Below are 22,370 nucleotides of genomic sequence, written 5' to 3'. Positions count from 1 at the left end.
TTAGATCGCCATGAATATGCATCAGTCTCAATTCTATTTTTGATTTATTGACAGTTTCATTATTTATTTCTATGAGATCCCAGTTTGTTGATGTAAAAACATTTGAGGTTTTATTATCATTACTTTTTTTTTATATAAATGTGATTCAGATATAAAGAGATGGTAAGTATAATAATGAAAGGTAGTTGAATGCGTCTAGTTCAGCAATTTTTTTTTAATATTTCACGTAATGAACTTGTTCATGATTACTAAGTCGGACGCAGAATAAAAATCATCTCGACATGAATTTTCACGTATGCTGTTATCAGAATGATTGTAATGATACCAAGTCACATTAAGACATGGTATACTTGATCAAAATAATCATACTGCGTACTCGACTTATTATATTATTTTATAGGAATATATTTATTTAAATTGTTTAGCTTTTGGTAAACTTGTAGTGGTCAATATTAAATTTTGCAACAAACCGCAGGAAATGGAATGACTGATTTCTTACCAATAAAATATCTCTCCCAGCCCCAGCACACTTGATCCACTTTTAGTGGTGTAAACAAAGGATGTGTGTCATCACAGTTAATCTATTTTCAGCGTTCTTGTTATAATATTGCGAATTTAGCATAGAATAGTAAATTTTTCAATGAATAATATGGAATGTGCTTCATATTTTTACATATTAATACACGCAGGGGTTCGGAGAAATTTCATTTGTACTCAACATGTATACAAATGTACTTACGGCGTTGAATTACATGTAAACAGCATAGTGATAGTAAGTAGGATGAACATTTTCTGTGGATCGAGTGATTCTATCTCAAGTCATATGATCACTGTACATACTGTCATTGCGCGTAATTTTATTTTAATCTTATTTATGTAATATATTTTATAAGCTGGACAAAGCAGTGAGACGGGAGGATATAGAATTAGATATCCGTGCAGTGAAAAAGAATGTGAAAAATCTATAATGACTTATCAACTATTTGAAGTTCTAAACACTACCAGTATTATATAAAAATAACAATTCAGACGATAAAAAAATATTGTATATGCAGAATAAATGCTCAACGTTTCTTGAACCAAATTATTTGTGATGCAGTTTTCATTTGCTCGCATTCGTTGCTCGTGCATCTCTTCACCTGCACAAAAAGCTTACATGTTACTCTTACCACGGGAGTAATTGAATGCCCATGATGTGATTTTGTAGGTGTAGAAAGGTCGATATTTATGGTATGCAGCAGAGTTTTTACTTCTGAGCTTCGTCCGACTTCTATGACAGTAGCAGAAGAATTTATCCGCTAATCGCCAGTCAATTTTCTCTGACATAAAACCTGCTCTCAGTAGCAGAGTATACTATGATGATGCCTGGTATAAATGAACCTACAATTTATTTTATAGTGGGACGTTATTATCACTCACATTCCGCCAACTCCAACACCGAATATCAAACCGTTGCTAATAACATTTTTTGTTCGAATAGCAGCATCCTACATTGGATATGTATATGCTTTGAATAAGATTTAGGTACAAAAAGAAGTGCCAATCTCAACGTTTGTATTACTTTCTTATATGATTCTTCGGTTATTGGAGTAACCCCAGCATTGGAGTAGGCGGTGTATGGGTATGATGTGTGTACACATATGTACTGTACATAAACATATGTATAAGGTTCTGCACAATCTTAGGCATTTTTTCATATACAATTATAACAAATGCCCATTTTTATCTGAGGCAGCGCAACCAACTTGTTAGGATGGCTGAGCACCTCAGATAATCTCAAATAGACCCACTACTATCACCTGGGAAAACCATCATATTTTCTGCACCGTATGACGGGGTTGGAGAACTTCTTGCATCCAGAGAGGCTCTGCTAGCTGAGCTAAAGCTGCTTGAGCTCAAATCTTCGTAACTTGCCACCGACTGGCTACCTCCTGAAACATAGAAGAAATTTGTTGATTGGCACTTGTATCAAAAAAATGAAACTTTTACATTGCACATGATCAGTTGTTTTGTATTGGACTTGGGCAATTGATTTGTCTGTAAGATTAATGGTGCTGAATTAGCTAACATCTAATATCGTTCAAGTTGACTATAAAAAGAAAATTGCCGAATTTTATTGTTTCAAAAGCAAATTGCTATATGGAGATAAATAATACAGGACATTGTTAAAAAAGAATAACAAAGGTAATAATACTGCTTCAACGGTTTGCATTTTGATTTATTTTGTTTTTTCAATTTTGTTTTATTTGAAGTTATTCTCTCTTGTCACGTACCGGCCCAAGAAAATACTTATAGAGACATATTATTAGTGATAAGGTACATAGATGAAATTCTTATACATTTTTATTGCGCTACTGCTAAAATGGAACAATGGACATTCGGCAGCTACCCGTTATGCTATAGATCTGCCAAATTTAAGTATTTAAACATCCAACTTGTTATCCGATACAGACCGACGCCTGCATTATTTACAGATCATAAACACAGCAGAATGCATTGCAGAGAATTCAAAAAATAATAATATAAGATTGACTGTGAATAATTGCTGCGATGCAGACAGAGAATTTATACATACTATTGCTGCTCGAAAATTATCATGTTCTCTGATTGATGATGCAAGAACTTGATTTCAAATTTGGACAGGGTAATGAAGTTACTTGGGTATCGCAAGATCATGCCTATGTTTAACAATAAGTATCCCATATGAAATTATATATTGTAAAGATCTGATAGACCGTTTTGTCATATATTTCATTGTCAGATTGGCTTTTTCATATAGCAAGTGAATGCAATTTTGTGTATCGACTAGCCTATCTGTAGCTTAATTTACTGTAAAGAATAACAATTTCTTGACTTAAGCCAAGCAAAAATTGTTGGATGTGATCATCAGATTTTTCAATGCATTCAACACTGCCGATGCATAAAGTACATCACGTGTCTAACACTATTTTATCGCACAGGGTCTAAAAAGAGCTAGAATTGGCTGTCTAGTTATATAGAAGTATATCTATGCATGTCCCTTGGGCACATGTTTCTAGAAATATTAATTGGACAGCTAGAGAGCTGCAGGTACATTAATACTGTTCTTTGTTTTGTTCTAATGGCTGATGATGAAAAAAGATTACACGATTGCCTTTTTTGCAAGCCCCATGTAGCCCATCATAAGTGCATCAGAAATTCTATCTCACTGTATGTAATGACATTGTTGTCCGTCATTCATCCAGTGATAGCAATGAATAGATTAAAATAAATAGGTGTACCTATACTTAAGCCTAGACGCTGCAGCAAGTTCCCACGAATTTATCAATAAATATATAAGCTAAAATAGATCATATGCTCACATGTTCAAAAAGGTGTTGAAAGACTCTCGCCCAATCGCAAATTAAATAAAAACGCAATTACGCAATCGTTCAATTACTATAATGAGTATTACCTGCTGATTAAGCGCACAATTATAACGATAATTATTCAATAACTCCAAAGGTGACCTAATTCTAGTAAAATGTAAGATCTGTGCGAAAATCATGATATGTCACAATCAATGTGCTATTAGGTACTATGCATCAATTTTTAAAAGTACTATGTATATATCAAGAACACTGCTTAAACCGTATTTATCTAATTACTCATAATTGATATATTATTGGCCAGCTAGTGGCATGTCGATTACAGAAAATTCCAATACCAGCGAGGAACATCGGTCTATTATACATCAATGTAATCCGAGAACAATTATACATGATGGAAAATTGGCAGATTAATGAATTTATTGACGAATCAATGAGTTCAATGAAATTAAAAATATGTGTCTATATTAATTACCTCGCACGTTTTGGCGGAATAACTAATTTGAATGATGAATATCCGCTTGATGTGATCATCCATCAAATCAAGAAATATCATTTAACTCTTTCGTTTTTTGAGTCGTTGACAATGATGGTACATAGATACAGGATGATAGATGGAAATAGAGCTACAACCGCGAAAGAGAGAACTATTTCTTTATAATTTCATATAGCATGTATGTATGTACGTATGCTACCTTGGGTGGTTACCATTCAGATAAATTATGAGAGTTTGTATTAACTTTAATATTATTGATGTTATTATTATTGTTATTGTTGTGTTTATTGAATTTTTTTCTTTGCTTGTGCATCCACATCCTTTATCTTTGTTGAACACCTAATGGTCAATTGACATAAGTCGATCGGCTTCATTCACAATGATCAATTAAAATTATTGCTTTCATGCAGTGAACACGGACGCAGTCTGTATGATGGAAATTTTGGTATTTTCGTTTCAGTTGATATTTCATAACAGCGATTGTTACAGCATAAAGCTGTTTCTGCCTATGATTATACCCACATTTATATATTCGCAAACCCCATGCAACAATGTTTGGTACGCGTTTCGAATTCTATGCTGTCTGCATTGCAGTTTTGCAAGAACAATGTCAAAATAATGAATATATTTTGTTACCTTGGTACTTGAACTGACCAGAAATGAAATATTCAAAATCATAGTCGCGATTGAAAGACAATGAACTGACTCACAATTTTTTGAACACATCAAGTTAAAGTTAAACCTACCTTACGATTTTAATATATCTTATTGACTATTATGCTAGCATAGATGTCGTCTGCCTAAGAATAATCAAATTCATAAATAATAAAGAATAAATATAAATTTACTAATCAACTCCGGTGACATGCATGAAAAGTAAGTACAAGGCAAGGCTAGCCCTTTGCACGTCCACGCATTCCTTTACTCATCTGCGTCGTTTCTTTTTCGACCTCCCCTTCTTAACACTTGAACCGCCGCTCCCGAGACATTTCTCCACATTTTCTTTAGACGAATTATCTTCCTCTGTATCCATGATATTAGCATTAAAATTGGGTTCGTCAAGAGAATGTGAAGACTCTCTAGCAGTAGCTCCTTTGTCGTAATCATTTTCTCTCAAGGGTGAAGGTTCAAGTTCTGGAGAAGGTTCTTTTGAAGAATGAGAAGAAGAAGATAATATATCTCCGGTTTTTTCTTTTGCAATGGACTCACTTTCGGTAATCACATGTGATGCATTTTCTTCTTCGTATGGGATAGAATCAGATATGAGCTGGGGTAATTCATCTTTTTCGGAGTTCCGCTCCAAATTTGGTAGCATTTCTTCAGAATTAGGCTCTATGATATGATTATTACATGGTGGAGAGTTTGCGGGAGAACAGGAAGATTCCATTTCTGTCATAGAAGTACCGGCAACGTCACAACTGGCATTGCTTTGATCATCCAAATTGCTTGTCAAGAGCCGATCCTTTTCAACCAGACATTTCTTGTCTCCATCTAAATTCTCGGCAACGTGAGATTCTGAAATCGTTCTTGGATGAGTATAGTAGGGCGTGCAGGAAAACTCTAGAAATTGACGATTAAATTTCGATTCATTGTAATTACCAGTAGCCATGGTCAGATTAGTGCTCTGCTTGCTTGGACTCTTCTCATTGTTCCATACACTTTTGAATCCATCTTTATTTTCATGTTCATCTTCAGCAAACTCTGATAGATTTATTGATTTTGGTCTTATTTTCTGAATTACTTCTGCTTCACTCGGAAGGTCTCTTATACCGGAAGTGACCTTCTCACAAATTTCCACAATAGTAGAATCTTTACTTTTCTTAACAATAGAACTCCAAGAGTTTGGAATTTCACTTTTGTTGAAATCAGAAGCATGACGGGCTTCTTTTTGGCATATTTCCATCTCTAACAATTTTAGATTTGATAAACTCAAAGGACTAGAGTTATGCAAGTTGTCTTCGGGTAAGTCGTTCTGAAATGATTTTCTCGATCTCTTAGATTTTTTTGGCCTACTCAACATAACTTCCGGTCTTAATTCTGAAACTATACACTCGCTAGTGCGTGCCTGGCCTAGGTTACTTTCACTTTCAGCTTCAGCTCTACGTAAGGCGTCAATATCAATGATCTCAATATTATCTAAAGATGTAGCTTCGTTACTCATTGGTTTGCCATCTCTATTTATGAAACGCCGTAACAGCGTGGAATCTCCCGCTATCGGCTCAACACACCCATCAATTTCTCCTGCCAAATCGATCTCTGGTGTGTTATATTTTTTATTCAAGGCATGACTGTCTTCCGTGCATCGCATCAATGCCTCCTTTTCTCCAGTTGATCCGGAGACAACTACAACAAGAACATCATCTTTCTTCTTTCTATTTTTGTTGGGTCTGACTCTCGATTTTCCTTTGGCTGAATCTGTGTTACATTCGATACCCTGATCTTTGGTCGAGACATTTACAGTTGTCTCCAGGGTTGTAGAAGATCTCGAGGGACAAATGGGACCAACAGCAGAGCATATCCGCTCATCAGTTGGTCGACTTTGCTGCTGTGCTGCATATAATTCATTGAATACACCAGAAAGCTCACTCGATGTCATCTTCTCAGAGCATTCAATATTCAAGTCTGTTGCTGGTGATACTGACATCCGCGCATAAGTTTTCCTTGAATTTTTACCAACGATGCATTCAGCATTTGGAGATACTGCTATGAAGTCAGACTGGTTTTTTGGGTTTGTAGAACTCGAATATTCCTGTGGAACTTCAGAAGATTGTATGTGTTCCATATCGTCGTCAGATGAAGCGGCTCTGCTTGACTTTCTCTCATGTTGTGTGATCACGTTTCCACCTTTCAGTGCGGGTATCTCATCTAGATCAACGTCTCTGTTGATCTCGCTTATTTCATATCGCGAATTTTTGCTGGCCAAGGTAGGTACCACTTCAGAGGAATCAATATGTTCCAAATCTTCGTCTGAATGGTTCGAAGATACACTGTGACGGTCAAGAGACTCATTCTTCTCTAAGATTGAATATTCACTGTCAACATCGTCAATACAGAGTGATCGGGAGGATGATGATTTGACCCTGGTTTGGTTCGATGCTGTGTGATCAGTCTTTGACGCCAAGTTCTCCGAAGATATGGCGTTTATTTCTGCATCTTTGATAGTTTCAAACGTTGACTCCAATCTCTCAACATCCCGACATTTATTTTTAATTTTTTTCTTTCCGAATTTTTCTCTGTTTGGCAATAACTGATAAGTATCCTTAACAGCATTGTGTGTATTCACAATGTTTTCCGTTAATTGACATAAATGTGATTCACACACTACGGTGTCTTCCATCTTTGTCTCAGTTGTCTCTTTCTGATTGCATTTCTCTTGAACTTTGCTCGAAATTTGTGGAAGAGGCAGGATTTTGTTTTCTGGTAGTTTTTCATTTTTTTTTCGGTAGGATAAATTTTTTGAAATGACTTGATTCGGTCGTTTGTGTGTCTCACCATCTTCGAAGTGGTCAATGTTACTTTTGCAGCAGATATTGGAGACACTACTGCTGTCAGCAGTTCCACACAAGTTGGCAACTTGTTTACTTGAAAGAGCTCTATTATCAGTGAATACAATGGTTTCTTCGTCGTAATTGATGACATATTTTGCTCTCGCAATTTTTGTATCAGCCAATTTACGATCAGTCGATGCCATTCTTTGAATCCAAGGATTTTCGTTGGCCTGGGTCATCGGACTGGTTGGTATTTTACCGGCTTCAGCGCATAAATTCAAAGTCATTTTAACATCCGTGAAAGCTTCAGCTTCGTCAAAGTTGACCGTACCTTTTGATTTCAGCCTTGCTGCTTCTGCGTAAAGTGCTTTTCTTTCAACAACTTCCTTTATGTCATCATTGGTTAAAGAGTCAATGGCAGAGTTACCGGTCACACGCATTTCGGCGCAAATTTCACTTAGATTTTTGATTGCCTGTGATTCCTGTCTAAAATCGTCGAGTGAAGCCGGACCCTCTTCCGCACACAGACTTCGGAGGGGCTCCAAAGTGTTGTCCGTTTCATAGCTACCGCTGGAAACAGTGTCTTCTTCATCCGCAGAGATAGTTATAACGGTTCCCAGAGGGTTGACAACTTTCGCGACGGGCTGTCCCATCCTTTCAACTACCACTCGCCTCCCTAGTAACAGAAAAAGCCATTGGCAGGTATCAATCGAAACGTTCTACGAAGTAAACTGACTGTTGCACAAAATGTGAACAGTGAGAAAACCAAACTGGAAGGGATCATCGATCGGATAGTTTGTATAAAGTTAAAACGAATATTCTAATGCTAAGGAAAAAAGGTTGGACGGAGTGAATGTTATAAAGGAACCCACGTAGTCGCATGCATACTCGAAACCTCCATTTATCAGTGATAACCATTTTCATTTGTTTGATTTTTGCAAACAATTCCTAATTTTGACTACACACCAGTACGCTTTGAAAAAAAATTTCAAAACAGTTCATAGAACAGATTTTAAAGTAACTTTGTGCAAAACATGATCACTTCAATTGGTACAATAAGATAGTTTTTCGATTGATAATAGTAAACTGATGAGATTCTTCAACCTAGGCATAACCACCAGAGCAAAAAACGATCATGATAATCGTATGTCGAGGGTGCTTTGGGATGCGATGGTGAGATTCCATAGAAACATACGTTTTGACAGTATTGTTCGACAACGTATGATGCGTTACCGCGATTGCAATAGACACAATAAATCTGTGCAAGTTACGCAATTTTTGCGTCACAGGGTAAAAATCTTTGGAACAATAAGCCAAGCCATGGGGATGGGTGTATTTAATTTGCACGATATGTGTTAGAGACGGATCGAGATTCATATAGCATACAACACGAACATAAGTAAGATACCTGCCACTGGCCAGTTCTGTATGTACTCCGAAACTTATAATACTAGGAATAATTATGTGCTACGTGCAGAGTTAGATGTCTATAGGCATGTATAGTACTCTGTTGACGACAAACGAGTGTCAAACGCTCACACTTTTAGCTATATACTCGCAAACCAATTACTTGCCAATTGTTGATTAACAGTTGACAAAAGTACACATATTCCTGAAATAACATTGTTACTTTTTATTATTGATCGGAACCATTAGATGTGCGATCTAGGAAGGTCTTTGCTGCCTGAATTTTGTGATTATCATCAATTTTTGTTTTTCAATGCTCAAACTTGAGCTTGCTTAGCTAATCAGTAATCTCTGATAGTCAGCTGTAGTACATAGCAGATTTTATCGAACGCAAAAATTCTGAGGACCCATACTGCACCCATACAACATGGGCTCTGATATTGTTATAGGTATGCGCAATAATGCAGCCTTGTGTTAATGATAGTAGACAATGGAAACACAATACGTAAGTAATCAGCTACATCAAATGATGAAAGTGGAAAAGACATAGGTGCAGATAAAAGGCTGTTACACGTCGACTACTATATTGCAGATAGTGCTAAGCAAAATTAACATAACTAGAAGCAATGCTACTTGAATGAGTTGAACTAACACTTGTGTAAATTCCATTAATAGTTTGGAATTCTGAATCTAGCGACCTCTGTAATTCTGTAATACTACAGTCCAGAATATCTTACCTGGGGCACGGTGTGGAGCAGCAGCTGTTTCCAACATAGCTTCAGCTAGGTCTTCTCTGAGTTGATTTTCCCCACCTCCGACACCTATGCTTTCGTTTTCCAACGAATCACCATAGGCTTCCAAAAATCTAGGAGACTGCTCGTAACTACCTGAAAACAGATTTTTTCTCTTAATCCTTGATACTTCTTTGATATGCCAAAAGTAAAATTTATGACGCCTACTTCCTGATCCATCGATGACAACGGGAACCAAGGGTCTTGTTGCGGTATGAGGCATGTTTACCGGATTAGATCGTGCCGGTCGTGATCCTCCAGTTACTCCGACTTCTACAGCTTCTGCTTCAACCAAGTTCACTGCGACTCTGTACAGTAAATTCCATAGATTCAAATATCCGTCACTGACGTTAGCGATAACTGGATGAATTTTATAAGTGGATCAATTTCGGTAGCACATTCGGATTCCTAGTCTCAAAACACACAAGAATACATCAAATACCGTGGAAAAAAATGTTGAATTTTGACCCCAAAATTGGAAAAAGAACAAAGATACATTATGTAATTTTTGGAGAGTTTGGCTTACCCGCTAGGTGCATTGTAAGTTTTAAAAATGAATTGAGGTCCCATCCACAATCTCCTGTGGGGTCCGGCATGAGTTACAATTTCAACCTGACTTAGCCATTGATCCTCGGACGAATTGTCAGCTGGTTTACTCTTTGGAGCAATGGTTATACCAAGGAGAGGGCTGGACACTGAGAGTGGAGGTAAAATTTCTAGAGAGCCTGCAGATCTGAGCAGCGGCCACTGTCCTCTGGCTTCAACTTCCAGTTCTATCGTTGTGTCGTCGCAAACTTTTTCCTTTGGGACTCCTGTAATAGTTATTCCAATTAAAAATAAAATGTATGTAAAAAATAAAAACGAAAAGATTTCGAGATCGACTAACCTGCTGCCGGTTTTGGTTCTAGATCATATTGTATCATGTTCCCATGACATGCCATTATAAATAACGAATCCACGGGACGTTTAATGACTTTACTCGCGGTATCACGCTGGGCATAGATCCATGCTCTTTGCGGTGCAAAACAGGAACAAATCTTCAGTGGCAAGCTTCCGCTGTCTTCAGATTGAAGGCGTTGTCTTTGCTGTGGTCTATTTGAATCATTGAATACAAAAAAATCATAATATCTCAAAATAATAATAAGTTCAAAATAATCTGGTCTTCACTTCTCACCTTGGTTGGGGTTGATTATTGACATGATTTAACGTAGATGGTTGTCGTATCTGGGCAAGCGGATGAAGGATTGTAGGATGAGGATAAGGTGGAAGGCGTGGGTTCGAGTAAGGATAGACTGACAGGGGAATTTCTGCATGAGCAACAGGAGAATGGGATCTCGTACCATCTGCTGTCAACCCAGCACTTCTATGAAATCTTGAGAGTCTGTTGACGACATGTGGAGTTGAATGGGTCCTGACACCCACAGGCCCTCCATATGGGGCCACAGGGAAAACGTGGGTTGTACCGCGAACAGTCGATATCGCTGCCCATCGTGCGTCACTTGAAAACGTCATGTCCTAGAGTATATGCAAAGAAAAGATAACAATTTCATATGTGGCATGCTGTTGATATTCAGTCAAGAGTGTACCGATGCATACTTGCACTTTAGCAGTGGTATCACCCCTGTGTAAAACATAAAGATGGTGGACTGCAGCTAATGTAGGGCCACCGGGATGAGGTTGTATTCGAAATATATGAAAATCGTGTCCCCGTCTGTCAGCGGTCAAAAGCAGAGCTCCCGTAAGATCAAACGTCATGGCTACTATGGCATCGCTATGAGCTGTAAAATGGGCCAGCATAGTTTCAATTGTTCCATCATCTGACTCTTTGTCCTCTTTGGCAGATTGCAGATCTAGTATAGTTACTACACCAGGCTGAGTTGTATCGAAGCCAACGCTATTCAGAGGTGTAGGGGTCATTGAATTTCCTAGAATAAATAAGATTGAGATAATCAAATTATGTAAACTTTTTCCAAATAAATAATATCTATTATGACTTTACCCGTCGAACCGCTGGTTACATAAAACTTATTTTCAGAAACTTGCCAGTGATAGTTGAAGCTACTGTTTCACCCAGACCTCTCAGTCCTTTGCCAAGTGATTTAGCAGCATGCAAAACTGTGGCCGTATAACTTTGAGCACCTTCTCCTTCACTGCCACCGCTACTTCTTCTTGCCGGTAGTAGTTTTTTTTCACTATAAATATAGTTATTGTATTGGATTTTATTGCCCAACTTACTCTATTCTTGTATTCAGGGCTGATCAACCTCAATGAATAGGAAACTTGAGCTATCTCACCTGTATGCCAACCATCTTGTGCCTAATGCAATAGGATTAGAGTTTGGTCCAGGACTAAGATAACAAGTTGTTACTGTCAACACATCATCTAAATTTTTTGCATCAAATACAGCAATTTTCTCCGAGAAGGTGACTACGATTGATCTTCTGTTGGCAAGTACATCATTGACAGGATTTTTGAACTTGATGCTTTTAACTTGTTCACCGGTCTTGAGGGAAATAAATCCAATGCTACAGAATTGAGGTCCTGGTCCAGCCGAATCGCAAATAGCAACCATTGGTCTCTTGGATTGATATAAATCAATTTGGTCATTGTCTGGTTTGGGATTTGGTAGGAACCTCAGAGTGCGAACTATTCCTTGACGCCATGAAAGAACTTCCGTAGCTTCGCCGGATGCAGTCACCAGCCATACCTGGAATGTAATATACTCTTGTTTCAACAATAAAAACAGACAGTACCTCTTCAAAATGTGTAGTTTGGTAAAAATTATACCTGTACTCCAGTTCCATATCCCAGCACCAAAAGTAATGGCGGTGTGCTTGAACCTTCATTATAATCTGGATAAAGCGCTGGATCATTCACATCGGCATACTCAAACCTGGCCCATGTTATTGATTCCTTATTTTCCAGATTTGGAGACCCAGTGTAAGACTGATGAAATATAAAAAAATAACATTCTATATAGAATCAAACTATCTGTTATTATGAATTTATACGCTTTGAATTCTCTTGAGATAGAAATTTGGTGCACAAACTTGAGGAACAATGTCGTTTATTATGCCAGCCACACTTTCGATAATTGATCTGTCACTAACGGGTTGTGGCGATATCACTTGAGCTCCCTTATGGTTCCCTCGACGGGGTGACTCAGCTGACATGTTGCCTTGTTGCAATTAGTTCCTCGCTCTAAAATATATAGCAATATTACCAAGCAAGAAAAATGGAACAAGAAGTGTCAAAAAATATCAAGAACATAACTATCCATTGAATACTCTGGCTGAACACAGAGTGAGCTCTTATTTGGTAAATATTCATGAATTGCACTGATATTTTACATAGAGCCACTAATATTCCTTGACAAAAATATCGGCTACCTATAAATAATCCGTTTATACCTGGATATATGTATAATGTTGCAGATACATACAGGTAATACAGAATAATGTAATGTATACATATGTATCAACTAGTGTAGAAATTTATAGTTTAAAAATACACTAGCCTACTACATAATTTTCTTCTTATTTGACCTTGAATGATATGAAAGAGACGTAGGCCCCTCTTGTATAAAAATCAATTTCGATGCATATTATTATTTAATGTATGTACCTATATTGAGAAAGTGCATTTAGCATCGTTGTTATGGTCATCCAAAGGGGAGGGGAATATCTATTTGTCCCCCCACTTGTCAATCATTGCGCAACGGAGCACAGCTGCTCGAGTGGTAGTAGTAGTAGTAGTAGCGTTTCAAGGTACCCAATAATTTTTAAATTACATCTTAGTCTCTTTGTCTTTAGAACGCTTATCATGGTTAGAGGGAGACAGCGTAATGAAAGATGGCAATAAGAAATGATCATTCAGATTTGAAAATTCCTGAATAACTCGAAATATGAATAAAGCTGTTTTTTTAAACATTTTAATTGAACTCAAGCGTATTTATTTCGCGTAGGTGAGAAATCTGGTTATATCGTTGTTACGTGTGAAAGCGGAAAATAGATTTTTGTCATCATAACAAAGAGGATATTTTTAAACCCGAGCAAATTCAGTTGTACGAGATTCAAGACATCTCCAATTTCAGATGGAATAATCGATAATTGCACAGAATATATGAGAAATAGTTTGATGGCACCGTTTTGCTTACATTCAATCGAAATTTTCCGCTCATTATGTGAAGTGCAGCATCGTCCCAGTTTGCCCCGTCCCCAGGGTCTACTGCGTCATTTTGCAGCAACTGACAGCTACCCAGCCCGCGGACATCGATGTCACACTACGACGTCAGCGACGACGAACAAAATGATCGGAGTTCGCTTGCTATCGCTTGTTACAAAACGCCCCGAGGATTCTTCTTTCAATATATGCAATGGTATACCTACCCGCCTATTAATTAAAATATGTAATTCGTTTTATTACACTCACTATGAAGATACCAACTTTGTTCTAAGAACGTATACCAGTCGGAGCTGGCTTGCCTGCGAACTGTGGAGTGGCTATTATTTCTCTCGTACGTACGAAAACAATAATCAGCTGATTCGACCATAGACTGCGAGAAGTAGAATCGACGTATGATCGCGTTGACTGTGCGCTACTGATCTCCATTGTGCGCGCGTTTGTCAATGAAAAATGCGTTGATGCGAGCATTTGTAAAAAAGCAAAGGATGATGTTTACCTTGTTGATCATTATTAATTTGATGATAAACGGTGTTGTTGGGCAGAAAGATAATATATTATTGATAGTAGTCGATGACTTGAGGCCATCATTGGGCTGTTATGGAGATAGTAAAGCGTACACACCAAACATCGACCATTTAGCAAAGCAGGGTGTGCTCTTCACGCGGGCCTATGCTCAAGTATATCTGACAAATCCATGCACTATAAAGTCCAATTTACAAAATTAATACCTTTCAATCAAGCATTAGTATCCATATAGTATATATAATATAACATTTATTACCGATACATATGTATGATATGCATATTATTTCATATTCTTTAGCAATCCTTGTGCGGCCCAAGTAGAAACTCTTTTCTTACCAGTCGAAGGCCAGATACACTCAAGCTGTATGACAATTATAGCTACTGGCGAGACACCGTTGGAAACATTATTACTTTACCACAGCATTTGAAAAACCATGGCTACAGAACTATGTCAGTTGGTAAAATTTTCCATCCAGGTTGTAATTTATACCTATATTCATTGTGGGTGTTAATTATATTTGCACTAATTTTATATTGACTGAAATCAGGTAAAAGTTCCAATGGATCAGATGACTTTCCATATTCCTGGTCTGAGAAACCATTTCATCCCTTTACAGACCGTTACAAAAATGCACCAGTCTGTCGAGTCACTGATACTTCACCACCTGCTTGTAATATTGTATGCATTTGTTTATCGTTTGGATGAATTTAGAGTTTGAATCGAAACACCTAATATGATCCAGTTTTTGAAGAATTATCTGCTGTGCCCATAAAAATTACCTGTTGGTCTGATGGATTTTTCTTTGGATTCAGGTATGCCCTGTCCATCTGTCTGGTGTACCCAATTCAACTTTACCGGACATAGAGACATTAAAGGGGGCAAAATCTTTCATTCGCAGCAATAACAGAAACAAAAAACCATTTTTTTTGGCTGTTGGCTTTCAAAAACCGCATATTCCTCTCAAGTATCCAGACAAATATCTGAGTAAGAACACTTTCTCGTACAACAGAAAATAACATTTTGCTCATATGAAATTATCTTTCACAAGCAGAACACCATCCGTTACAAAAGTTTCAAATACCTGATAATTATGAATGGTCAGATAATGTCAGTTCTGTGGCATACAATCCATGGGCAGATCTTCGAAAACGAGATGACATAAAAAACTTTTGGTTGAAATTTCCTTATCAAAAAATACCAAGTATGTTCCATTTACTTCCTCTTCATTTGTACACAAGTTAAGCCCAAGTTAACATTCGAATATGTTGCAGTGGATTATGCACGTTTGATTATACAGTCGTATTATGCTGCAGTAACATACATCGATGACTTGATTGGGCAACTCATTAAGCAGCTAACCATTTCCGATGTGCAATGTAATACTACCGTTATCCTCATGTCCGATCACGGTGATTTTATTGATAATATTTTCGTTTGATCATGTCGCAACTACACCATTGTTGTACCAGATTGAGTACCGTGGCTATTATCTTTCTTGTAGGATGGTCTTTAGGTGAACACGGAGAATGGGCAAAGTACAGCAATTTTGACGTAGCTCTTAGAGTTCCCGTTATCATGTCCATTCCTGGCCTGACAAACAATTGTCGGAAGTCTGGTGCTAGAATATCAGGCAAGATCACAGACTTACTCACCCAAAATAATTCCGAGGTCGCGAGAAACTACATCGCAATTGATTCTATGATAGAATTGGTGGACATTTTTCCCACAATCGCAGATATAATAGGACTGTCTATACCAGTATGCATGGAGAACAAGAATTTTGGATATAACCATAGCAGTGTACCTTCATCTTCAAATCCTTGCACCGAAGGTCTTGGATTCTTACCGCTCATCGTTGAAGCAATGTCTGGAAAGGTAGAATAGTCACAATGACCTTAGTCTATATCACACAGCTTGTATTGTATAATGTTCCTGACTTAGTAAATGTTACAGAGCATTCCATGGAAAAAGGGTGTCTTTAGCCAATATCCTCGGCCGGGTATTGTGCCAACCCTGGTTCCTAATAGTGACGAGCCACGCTTGTATGAAATATCAATTATGGGTTATACCATTAAAACCAAAGAGTATCGATATACCACCTGGCTAGCCTTTAATCACAGCACAGCAAAGGCTGACTGGACAACTATGGTGGCAGAAGAATTGTACCACAATAAGCTGGACGTAGAAGAAAACATTAATTTAGTAACAACGCAAAAATTTAGTATGATAAAGGAAGAACTGCGAATACAGTTAAAAAACGGATGGAGACAAGCTCTACCCAGACAATATCGGTAACGGGATGGTCGAGAGAAAAAAAAAAGTGTAATAGTATCCCAGTGAAAATGAAGCTATTATTTGTTAATCAAGGATTATTATTATTTTAACATACATTTCTTATATACTGAGAAGTAGTGTCGTTTTTCAACCTAACTCTTGAAAGGTTTGCGTATAGTGGAGATTCTCTATGTCACAAATCATTCCTCCTGGCTCTTACTATTCCCAGGAGGAGTTGATACCGAAGGTGCCTGTACAGAGGGGGATGTGGCAGATCCCGCTGCTGATACAGGTGAAGATGGAACCTTCAAAACAGAAGATATGACAATTTTTAATTCTACAGATAAAGTTGTCATTAAATATTCATAAAGTTCAGGTACAAATAAAATAAGATTGCTGACGAGGGGAGCACAATTAACGATTTCAATTGTTCTTTTGAGGTAATACCATATGCACGTTAAATAAATAAACATTTCACCTCTATGATATCATTGTCGTCTAAATGCAAATCGACTACTGGGGCTTGTCTGCTTACGGTGGGTCCAGCTATAGGCCCTCTAGCATGAGGCATACGTTTGGCATAATTTGTTTGCTGATCACGTTGTACTAACAGCTGCTGAAACTGTTGCTGCTGTAGATTGTATTGCTATTCGAACAAAGTCATTAAATTCAACGTAAATCGGATTATGACTTCGTAATTGCTACTCTATAAGAATATAATGATGTATTATAAAAATTATATACTTACAGCTGCTGCCATTTGTTGTCGTCGAATAGTTTCATTTTCCATGTAAGTATACATATCCATAATCGTCCGAGTGGTCATCATCTGTTGTTGTTCCGGAGTAGCGTTTGGATACTACATACAAAAACCAACCGAGGAAGTAACAAACCGTTGCATTAAGAAAAAAAAATGAGTCATAACATGTGCTACATTTTAAATATTACAAATGACTGAGGTAGAAGTTGACTCACATCTTTTTGAATGAGGGCCTGCAGATTTTCAATATTAATTCCAGAAAGTGCTGCCCGCTGAGCAATTTCGGCTTGATTCATACTAATAAGCTCATTGTATTGGTGCAGAGCAAAATTTGGATTGTTAAAGTTGTTGAATTGGATTTTTCGTCCTTTACGTTCATCTTCGTATTCCTTCCAAGCTTCTTTCCGTTCCTCTTCATCTAATTCTTCTTCCGCCTGAAATAACAAACATTCCTCTACATGTATTTTTTCCAAAGCATAATGGAGTGTTGGTTCGTTAAATGGACAGCAGTGGTAATCCAGATCTAGAAAGTATGAGAGAAAATTACCTTGTTTTCCAGGAGGGAATCATGCTCGTGGAACGTTTCCACCCTGTCTTCATACTTGCGCAAAATTTCTGCCAGCAACCTATCTTTAGGTAAGTTTAGCGTGGGCTTTTCCTTTGTATTAGGTTCAAATTGATACAGTTCTGCCAAGTCATGGTTACTGTAATGTCGCTCAATTTGTTGTTCGTCGACCACTCGACAAGATAAAGACAATTTGGTCACTTGACGATTATAAATCTTTTCCTCCATAGTACCTTGGGCCAAAAACCGATAGACATAGCAAGGTTTTTTTTGGCCAAATCTGTTGGTTGAAGCATTGTAACAAAATAATTTGATTAATTTCTCATATCTATAACCTGAATTATCGGTTAAAAATTTATAACCGTACAACCATTTTATCCCACCTATATATCCTGAATATGCTTTGCACATCGTGTGAAGGATTCCAGCTAGCATCGAATATGATCACTCTGTTAGCAGCTGTCAAATTGATGCCAAGACCACCAGCTCGTGTCGATATCAGAAATAATCTTGCCCTACTGTTCTTGGGGTTATTGAAAATCTTGCAACACTGACTCCTAGTTTCAGGTGGTGTTTGACCATCAAGTCTAAAGTAATCCAAACCTGGAGACCAACTGCCAGTATGACCGTCGAGCAGTTCATTGGGTTCTTTACCATTTTGTGTTTCGTCGTCAACTTTGCCGAGAAATTCTTCGATTAAAGACAGCGCGTACAATGATTGAGAGAACACGAGACTGCAAGTTGATTGTGTAAAAGAGTATAACAAATGCAAATGGGATTCGGGACTTATCATGAATAAATTTATATTTTCTGATTTTATACGTACACTTTATCCCCAATTTGCTCAGACTCTTTCAAAATGGCAAATAGAAGCAGTAGTTTACTAGATGTCCGCATATCTTCCAAATGTTCTGGCTCAACAAACTGCCTCCACCACTCACTAGATTGTACAGGCTCTGGATCTGCGTCCATTTTTACTGAGGCAACATCTTAGGAACAAACAATAGATCGATTCATACTTCACTTGTTTCACCAATATAGCAAAAAAGTAGGATAACGTTTAACTCTACCGATAGGGTTGGCTCTAGTCGAACGTGTTGATTTATATGTAGAGGTTTTCTCATCGCTTGAGTCATGAGCTGATTGTATGTCACTATCCTCAGTGGTAGTGGACTTTGAATCACTCCCATCATCTATAAAATCTTTTAACGAGCCTTCAGAATCACTGGACTCTAGACGTCTCTTTTCATTGAGCTTTTCTATTCTTTCTGCATTCATGCGCAAGACTATGGGATGGGTCCATATTCTTTGCAAAGCTTGAAAGTCAGCAAACAAGGACCCTGCACCCAATGTTTTTCTGCAATCATTTCCAACCGATTGAGATATTCACCACAATGTGCCTAATTATGATAGTACAAAACAAGCTGTGTAAATGTAGTATCAAAAGAAAAGGTTACCTCGAATAATTATCTATATAATGCTGGTACAACTTGATTTGTGTATCTGTCAACCTGACGAAAATTACATACTCCTGTTTCGGAGGTAAGAAAGGAGTCAGGACGGAGTAGTCGAACCTTTGCACACTTCCTTCCAACATTTTGTGCAATACGTGGGCACGTTTTTTCATAAGCTTTACATCATATTCGGTTGAATCATCAAATTGACCATTCGTTATAGGATTAACGAATCTGTTTAAAAATTCCTTCTTGGTACCAAGCAGGTTTGGTTTCACGAACTGTACCATGCAATGGTCTATAACATGAGAGTGTCACAGAAATTTTTGTTGGTTTAAGTTAATTTAAAACGAGAAAGAAAAGTTTCAATTTTATATAGGAACTTACATTCCACCAAATTATTTTGCAATGGTGTGCCTGTGAGAACTATTCTTCTGAGTGTTTTCACTCGCCTCATAGCCTTGCTTAAAGCGGTATCTTCATTTTTAAGCAAATGGCCCTCATCGCAAACAATTAGGTCAGGTCCAGGGTCAACAAGACATTTCAAAATTGCCTCATGCAAACTCTTTCGCATTTTTTTGCCCGTTTGATTGCTCAAAAGTCTAAACATCTCATATCCGAGGACCATAACACCTCCGGTACGATGCCACTTGTCTAGTTGAAATTTTCGTTCGAAATTTTTCTTCATTTTAGTCATCTCAAAAACTTTCACAGCGCTGCCATTGTCGATGCTGCCCAACCAGCTCTTGAACTCATTAACCCAGTTTAATACAGTACTCAGTGGGCAGATCACCATAATAGTTTTAATACCGATTTCGGGATGAGTCAATAAAGTGTGTGCCAGGGTTACCACTTGGAAAGTCTTTCCCAGGCCCATGCAATGAGCCACTATACATCCCGAACCTTTTGTAGACTTACTACGTTCCAATGACTCAAAACATGCGTCCCACATGAATTTTATACCCTTAGCCTGGTGTGGTTTTAATCGTGCGACCAAACCTTCATGAACGCTTATCAGCTCTTTCTTTGTCTCTTCATCAAAGTCGAGTATCAACTTGTCAACCTTCTGTTCGCTAGCTAATTTCATCTCATACATTTCATTGTACAGTTTCTGACGTTCAGCAATACGTTTCAATCTTTCTTCTTCTTCTTTACCAGCAATTTTTGTTACATCCGCCACTTGTTTGTCTTTTAGTAATTTTCGAATATTTTTTCTGTGAAGCTTTCCCGGTGTATCTTGTGAATTGTTGAGAGCATCACTATCACTATCTGATGCCATTTTCTTTATACGTTTTCTTGTCTGTTTTGGTCGTTTAGCATCCTCGTCCGATTCCGAGTCAGAATCTGATTTTTTCTCGTCGTTGCGCTTTCTCCTCTTTTTTCTCAAGCTGTTGAATAAGATAGCGGAATCTTCTGAACCAGAACCTGACTTCTGTTTATCGTCGGAGTCGTTACTGAGATCCGTCAATTTAACAGCATCTGAATCTGAGCCCAACGCCCTTCGTTTTCCCTTCTTCTTAAGCTTGACTTTTGAATCATCCTTCTCTGGCAGACTATGAGAACATTGTTAGAATTCAAATTTATGACTATATATTAGAAGGTTGTTGAAAATTAGTGCTCGCAATAATTTTTCGGAGATTATTAACAACATGCGAGGAGTCCTATTGAAAAAAGCATTTACATGCATTTCACAAATAGCAACGAGTTGACGTGTACCTTTTTTGTTCTTTTTTTAGTTGTGATTTCCGCAATTTTTTCTCATCACTGCTACTGTCGGAATCCGTTAGTCTCCAATTATGATTAGCCAACATGTTCTTCAATTTCTGTAACAATAAGTCGTTTTGAATTATAAGTGTAGATATGTTTGGCCAACGAAAGAATTGAGAAAAAATAAATCACTTTTTTTTCCCGTGATCCGTCGCTATCGGAGGTGTAACTTTTTTTTGACTTGTCTTGTTCGTTTTCCTTTATTATATCTTCGCTCTCTTCGTTTTCTGTATTAGTTACGTTGTCGTTAGTACTTGCCAAATCCTCTGCTTCCGCTGCAAATTACAATTCAAAATCAACAACCAAGTAAAATTAAAATAAATACAGCAACCAAGCACGATTATGGAACATTAAATATGTTAGTTGCATTGTTGGAACTCTTATCAATTAAAAATTTTCTCACCATTTGCGGTTTTTTTTTGCCCCTTGTCCTTGGCCTTTTGAGACTCGGGTCTGACTTCTTCCTGCTCCTTCTTGTTAGCTAGTGATTTGTCCATCTCTGTCAAACAATTTACTAGTAAATAAAATACAAATAACAACAAGCCAAACAGGACATTTGGTATGACGTAAGTACCCAACTACTCATATCAACGACTCACCATCTTCAGAGTCAGAACTTTGAAGAAGAAGTTGCTTGGCAAATTGATCAGCTTTGGCAGCAAGTTCTTCTTTTTCACCCTCTGTTGAGCAAATACCTTTCAGAATATCATTGTTAGCAATCATATCATCACTAGAAAGGTCGCAATGGTCCTCTCCGTTTTTCACTTTTTCTAGATGGTCCATCAGTGTCTCTTCTTTTTCGGGTACTTGGTTCAGTTTTTTCTTCTTTGTATGTTCTTCCACGGATGACTTCGATGAGGATGAATCACTCGAACTGCCATTTCTATTAGATGCACCTCGTGTGTGTCTTGTGACTGTACTCAAATCTATTAGACTGCAATAGAAAAAATTCATATAGTTCTTTAGTAATCAAAAATAAAAAACCATGAAAGGGTAAAGATGAAAAAATCAACCAATCGAGAGCTGGGGCTTTCATAATATTTTATAACACAACCACAAAGGAATTTAGATCATCTCAAAAACTATTATTTATGCTCTTAGATAAGGTATTTTCATCGCCCATCAAATGATAAACTCGCGTTTACCGTATCACATTTAATGATTCTTTGACTGTTCATTCGTACGCTCTGAAATATCTGGTGTCAACATTTGTCATATTTGGTTGACTTTCATAGATGGATTGTAACATTGAGCGGACAGCTGTTAGTATCCATGAGCATGCCGAAACAATGCTCATTAAGTGAAACTAC

General features: G+C 37.6%; 3 protein-coding genes across 11 annotated transcripts in view; 1 reads left to right on the top strand and 2 right to left on the bottom strand.

Moving 5' to 3' along the window:
• Positions 1 to 25: 25 nt before the first annotated feature.
• Positions 26 to 13,825, bottom strand: LOC105694094 (flocculation protein FLO11-like). Of its 4 annotated transcripts, none has more exons than XM_020850636.2 (13): positions 13,686 to 13,825; positions 12,580 to 12,730; positions 12,317 to 12,475; positions 11,824 to 12,236; positions 11,573 to 11,721; positions 11,126 to 11,454; positions 10,704 to 11,044; positions 10,416 to 10,621; positions 10,056 to 10,341; positions 9,698 to 9,837; positions 9,476 to 9,625; positions 5,053 to 8,007; positions 26 to 1,931 (listed from the first exon to the last, which is right to left on the bottom strand). In XM_020850636.2, exons 2-13 carry the CDS (start codon positions 12,700 to 12,702, stop codon positions 1,777 to 1,779), a joined length of 5,406 nt encoding a protein of 1,801 aa, XP_020706295.2. In that variant the 5' UTR covers positions 12,703 to 12,730; positions 13,686 to 13,825; the 3' UTR covers positions 26 to 1,776. The 4 variants fall into 4 exon arrangements, with proteins under 4 accessions (XP_020706295.2, XP_012269875.2, XP_048512110.1 ...); XM_012414452.3 differs by lacking the exon at positions 26 to 1,931 and having other exon boundaries at positions 2,192 to 5,358; positions 5,443 to 8,007; XM_048656153.1 differs by lacking the exon at positions 26 to 1,931 and adding an exon at positions 13,154 to 13,257 and having other exon boundaries at positions 2,192 to 8,007; positions 13,686 to 13,810.
• Positions 13,278 to 16,648, top strand: LOC105694097 (iduronate 2-sulfatase). 6 transcript variants are annotated; one of them, XM_048656160.1, is made up of 10 exons: positions 13,278 to 13,493; positions 13,623 to 13,907; positions 13,987 to 14,045; positions 14,538 to 14,715; positions 14,788 to 14,918; positions 15,053 to 15,224; positions 15,292 to 15,441; positions 15,512 to 15,649; positions 15,742 to 16,115; positions 16,182 to 16,210. In XM_048656160.1, exons 2-10 carry the CDS (start codon positions 13,652 to 13,654, stop codon positions 16,182 to 16,184), a joined length of 1,461 nt encoding a protein of 486 aa, XP_048512117.1. In that variant the 5' UTR covers positions 13,278 to 13,493; positions 13,623 to 13,651; the 3' UTR covers positions 16,185 to 16,210. The 6 variants fall into 6 exon arrangements, with proteins under 6 accessions (XP_048512117.1, XP_048512115.1, XP_025602430.2 ...); XM_048656158.1 differs by having other exon boundaries at positions 13,284 to 13,493; positions 14,538 to 14,697; positions 16,194 to 16,648; XM_025746645.2 differs by having other exon boundaries at positions 13,285 to 13,493; positions 16,194 to 16,648.
• LOC105694092 (transcriptional regulator ATRX-like) overlaps positions 16,592 to 22,370 on the bottom strand; it is an 11,718-nt gene continuing 5,939 nt past the window's right edge. Inside the window, exons 7-20 of the mRNA XM_012414446.3 lie at positions 21,660 to 21,994; positions 21,464 to 21,559; positions 21,193 to 21,335; positions 21,010 to 21,116; positions 19,681 to 20,846; positions 19,297 to 19,591; positions 18,910 to 19,196; positions 18,666 to 18,828; positions 18,223 to 18,573; positions 17,822 to 18,119; positions 17,490 to 17,708; positions 17,263 to 17,373; positions 16,993 to 17,160; positions 16,592 to 16,819 (exon numbers count right to left, since the gene is read on the bottom strand). Coding sequence (XP_012269869.2) covers positions 16,715 to 16,819; positions 16,993 to 17,160; positions 17,263 to 17,373; positions 17,490 to 17,708; positions 17,822 to 18,119; positions 18,223 to 18,573; positions 18,666 to 18,828; positions 18,910 to 19,196; positions 19,297 to 19,591; positions 19,681 to 20,846; positions 21,010 to 21,116; positions 21,193 to 21,335; positions 21,464 to 21,559; positions 21,660 to 21,994 — 3,844 coding nt within the window. The 3' untranslated portion in view covers positions 16,592 to 16,714. The remainder of the gene's footprint in view (positions 16,820 to 16,992; positions 17,161 to 17,262; positions 17,374 to 17,489; positions 17,709 to 17,821; positions 18,120 to 18,222; positions 18,574 to 18,665; positions 18,829 to 18,909; positions 19,197 to 19,296; positions 19,592 to 19,680; positions 20,847 to 21,009; positions 21,117 to 21,192; positions 21,336 to 21,463; positions 21,560 to 21,659; positions 21,995 to 22,370) is intronic.

The sequence above is a fragment of the Athalia rosae genome, chromosome 5 (genome assembly GCF_917208135.1).
Source record: "Athalia rosae chromosome 5, iyAthRosa1.1, whole genome shotgun sequence".
Lineage (NCBI taxonomy): Eukaryota > Metazoa > Arthropoda > Insecta > Hymenoptera > Athaliidae > Athalia > Athalia rosae.
The sequence above is the reverse complement of the archived record's forward strand: the minus strand, read 5'-3'. Positions and strand labels throughout refer to the sequence as shown.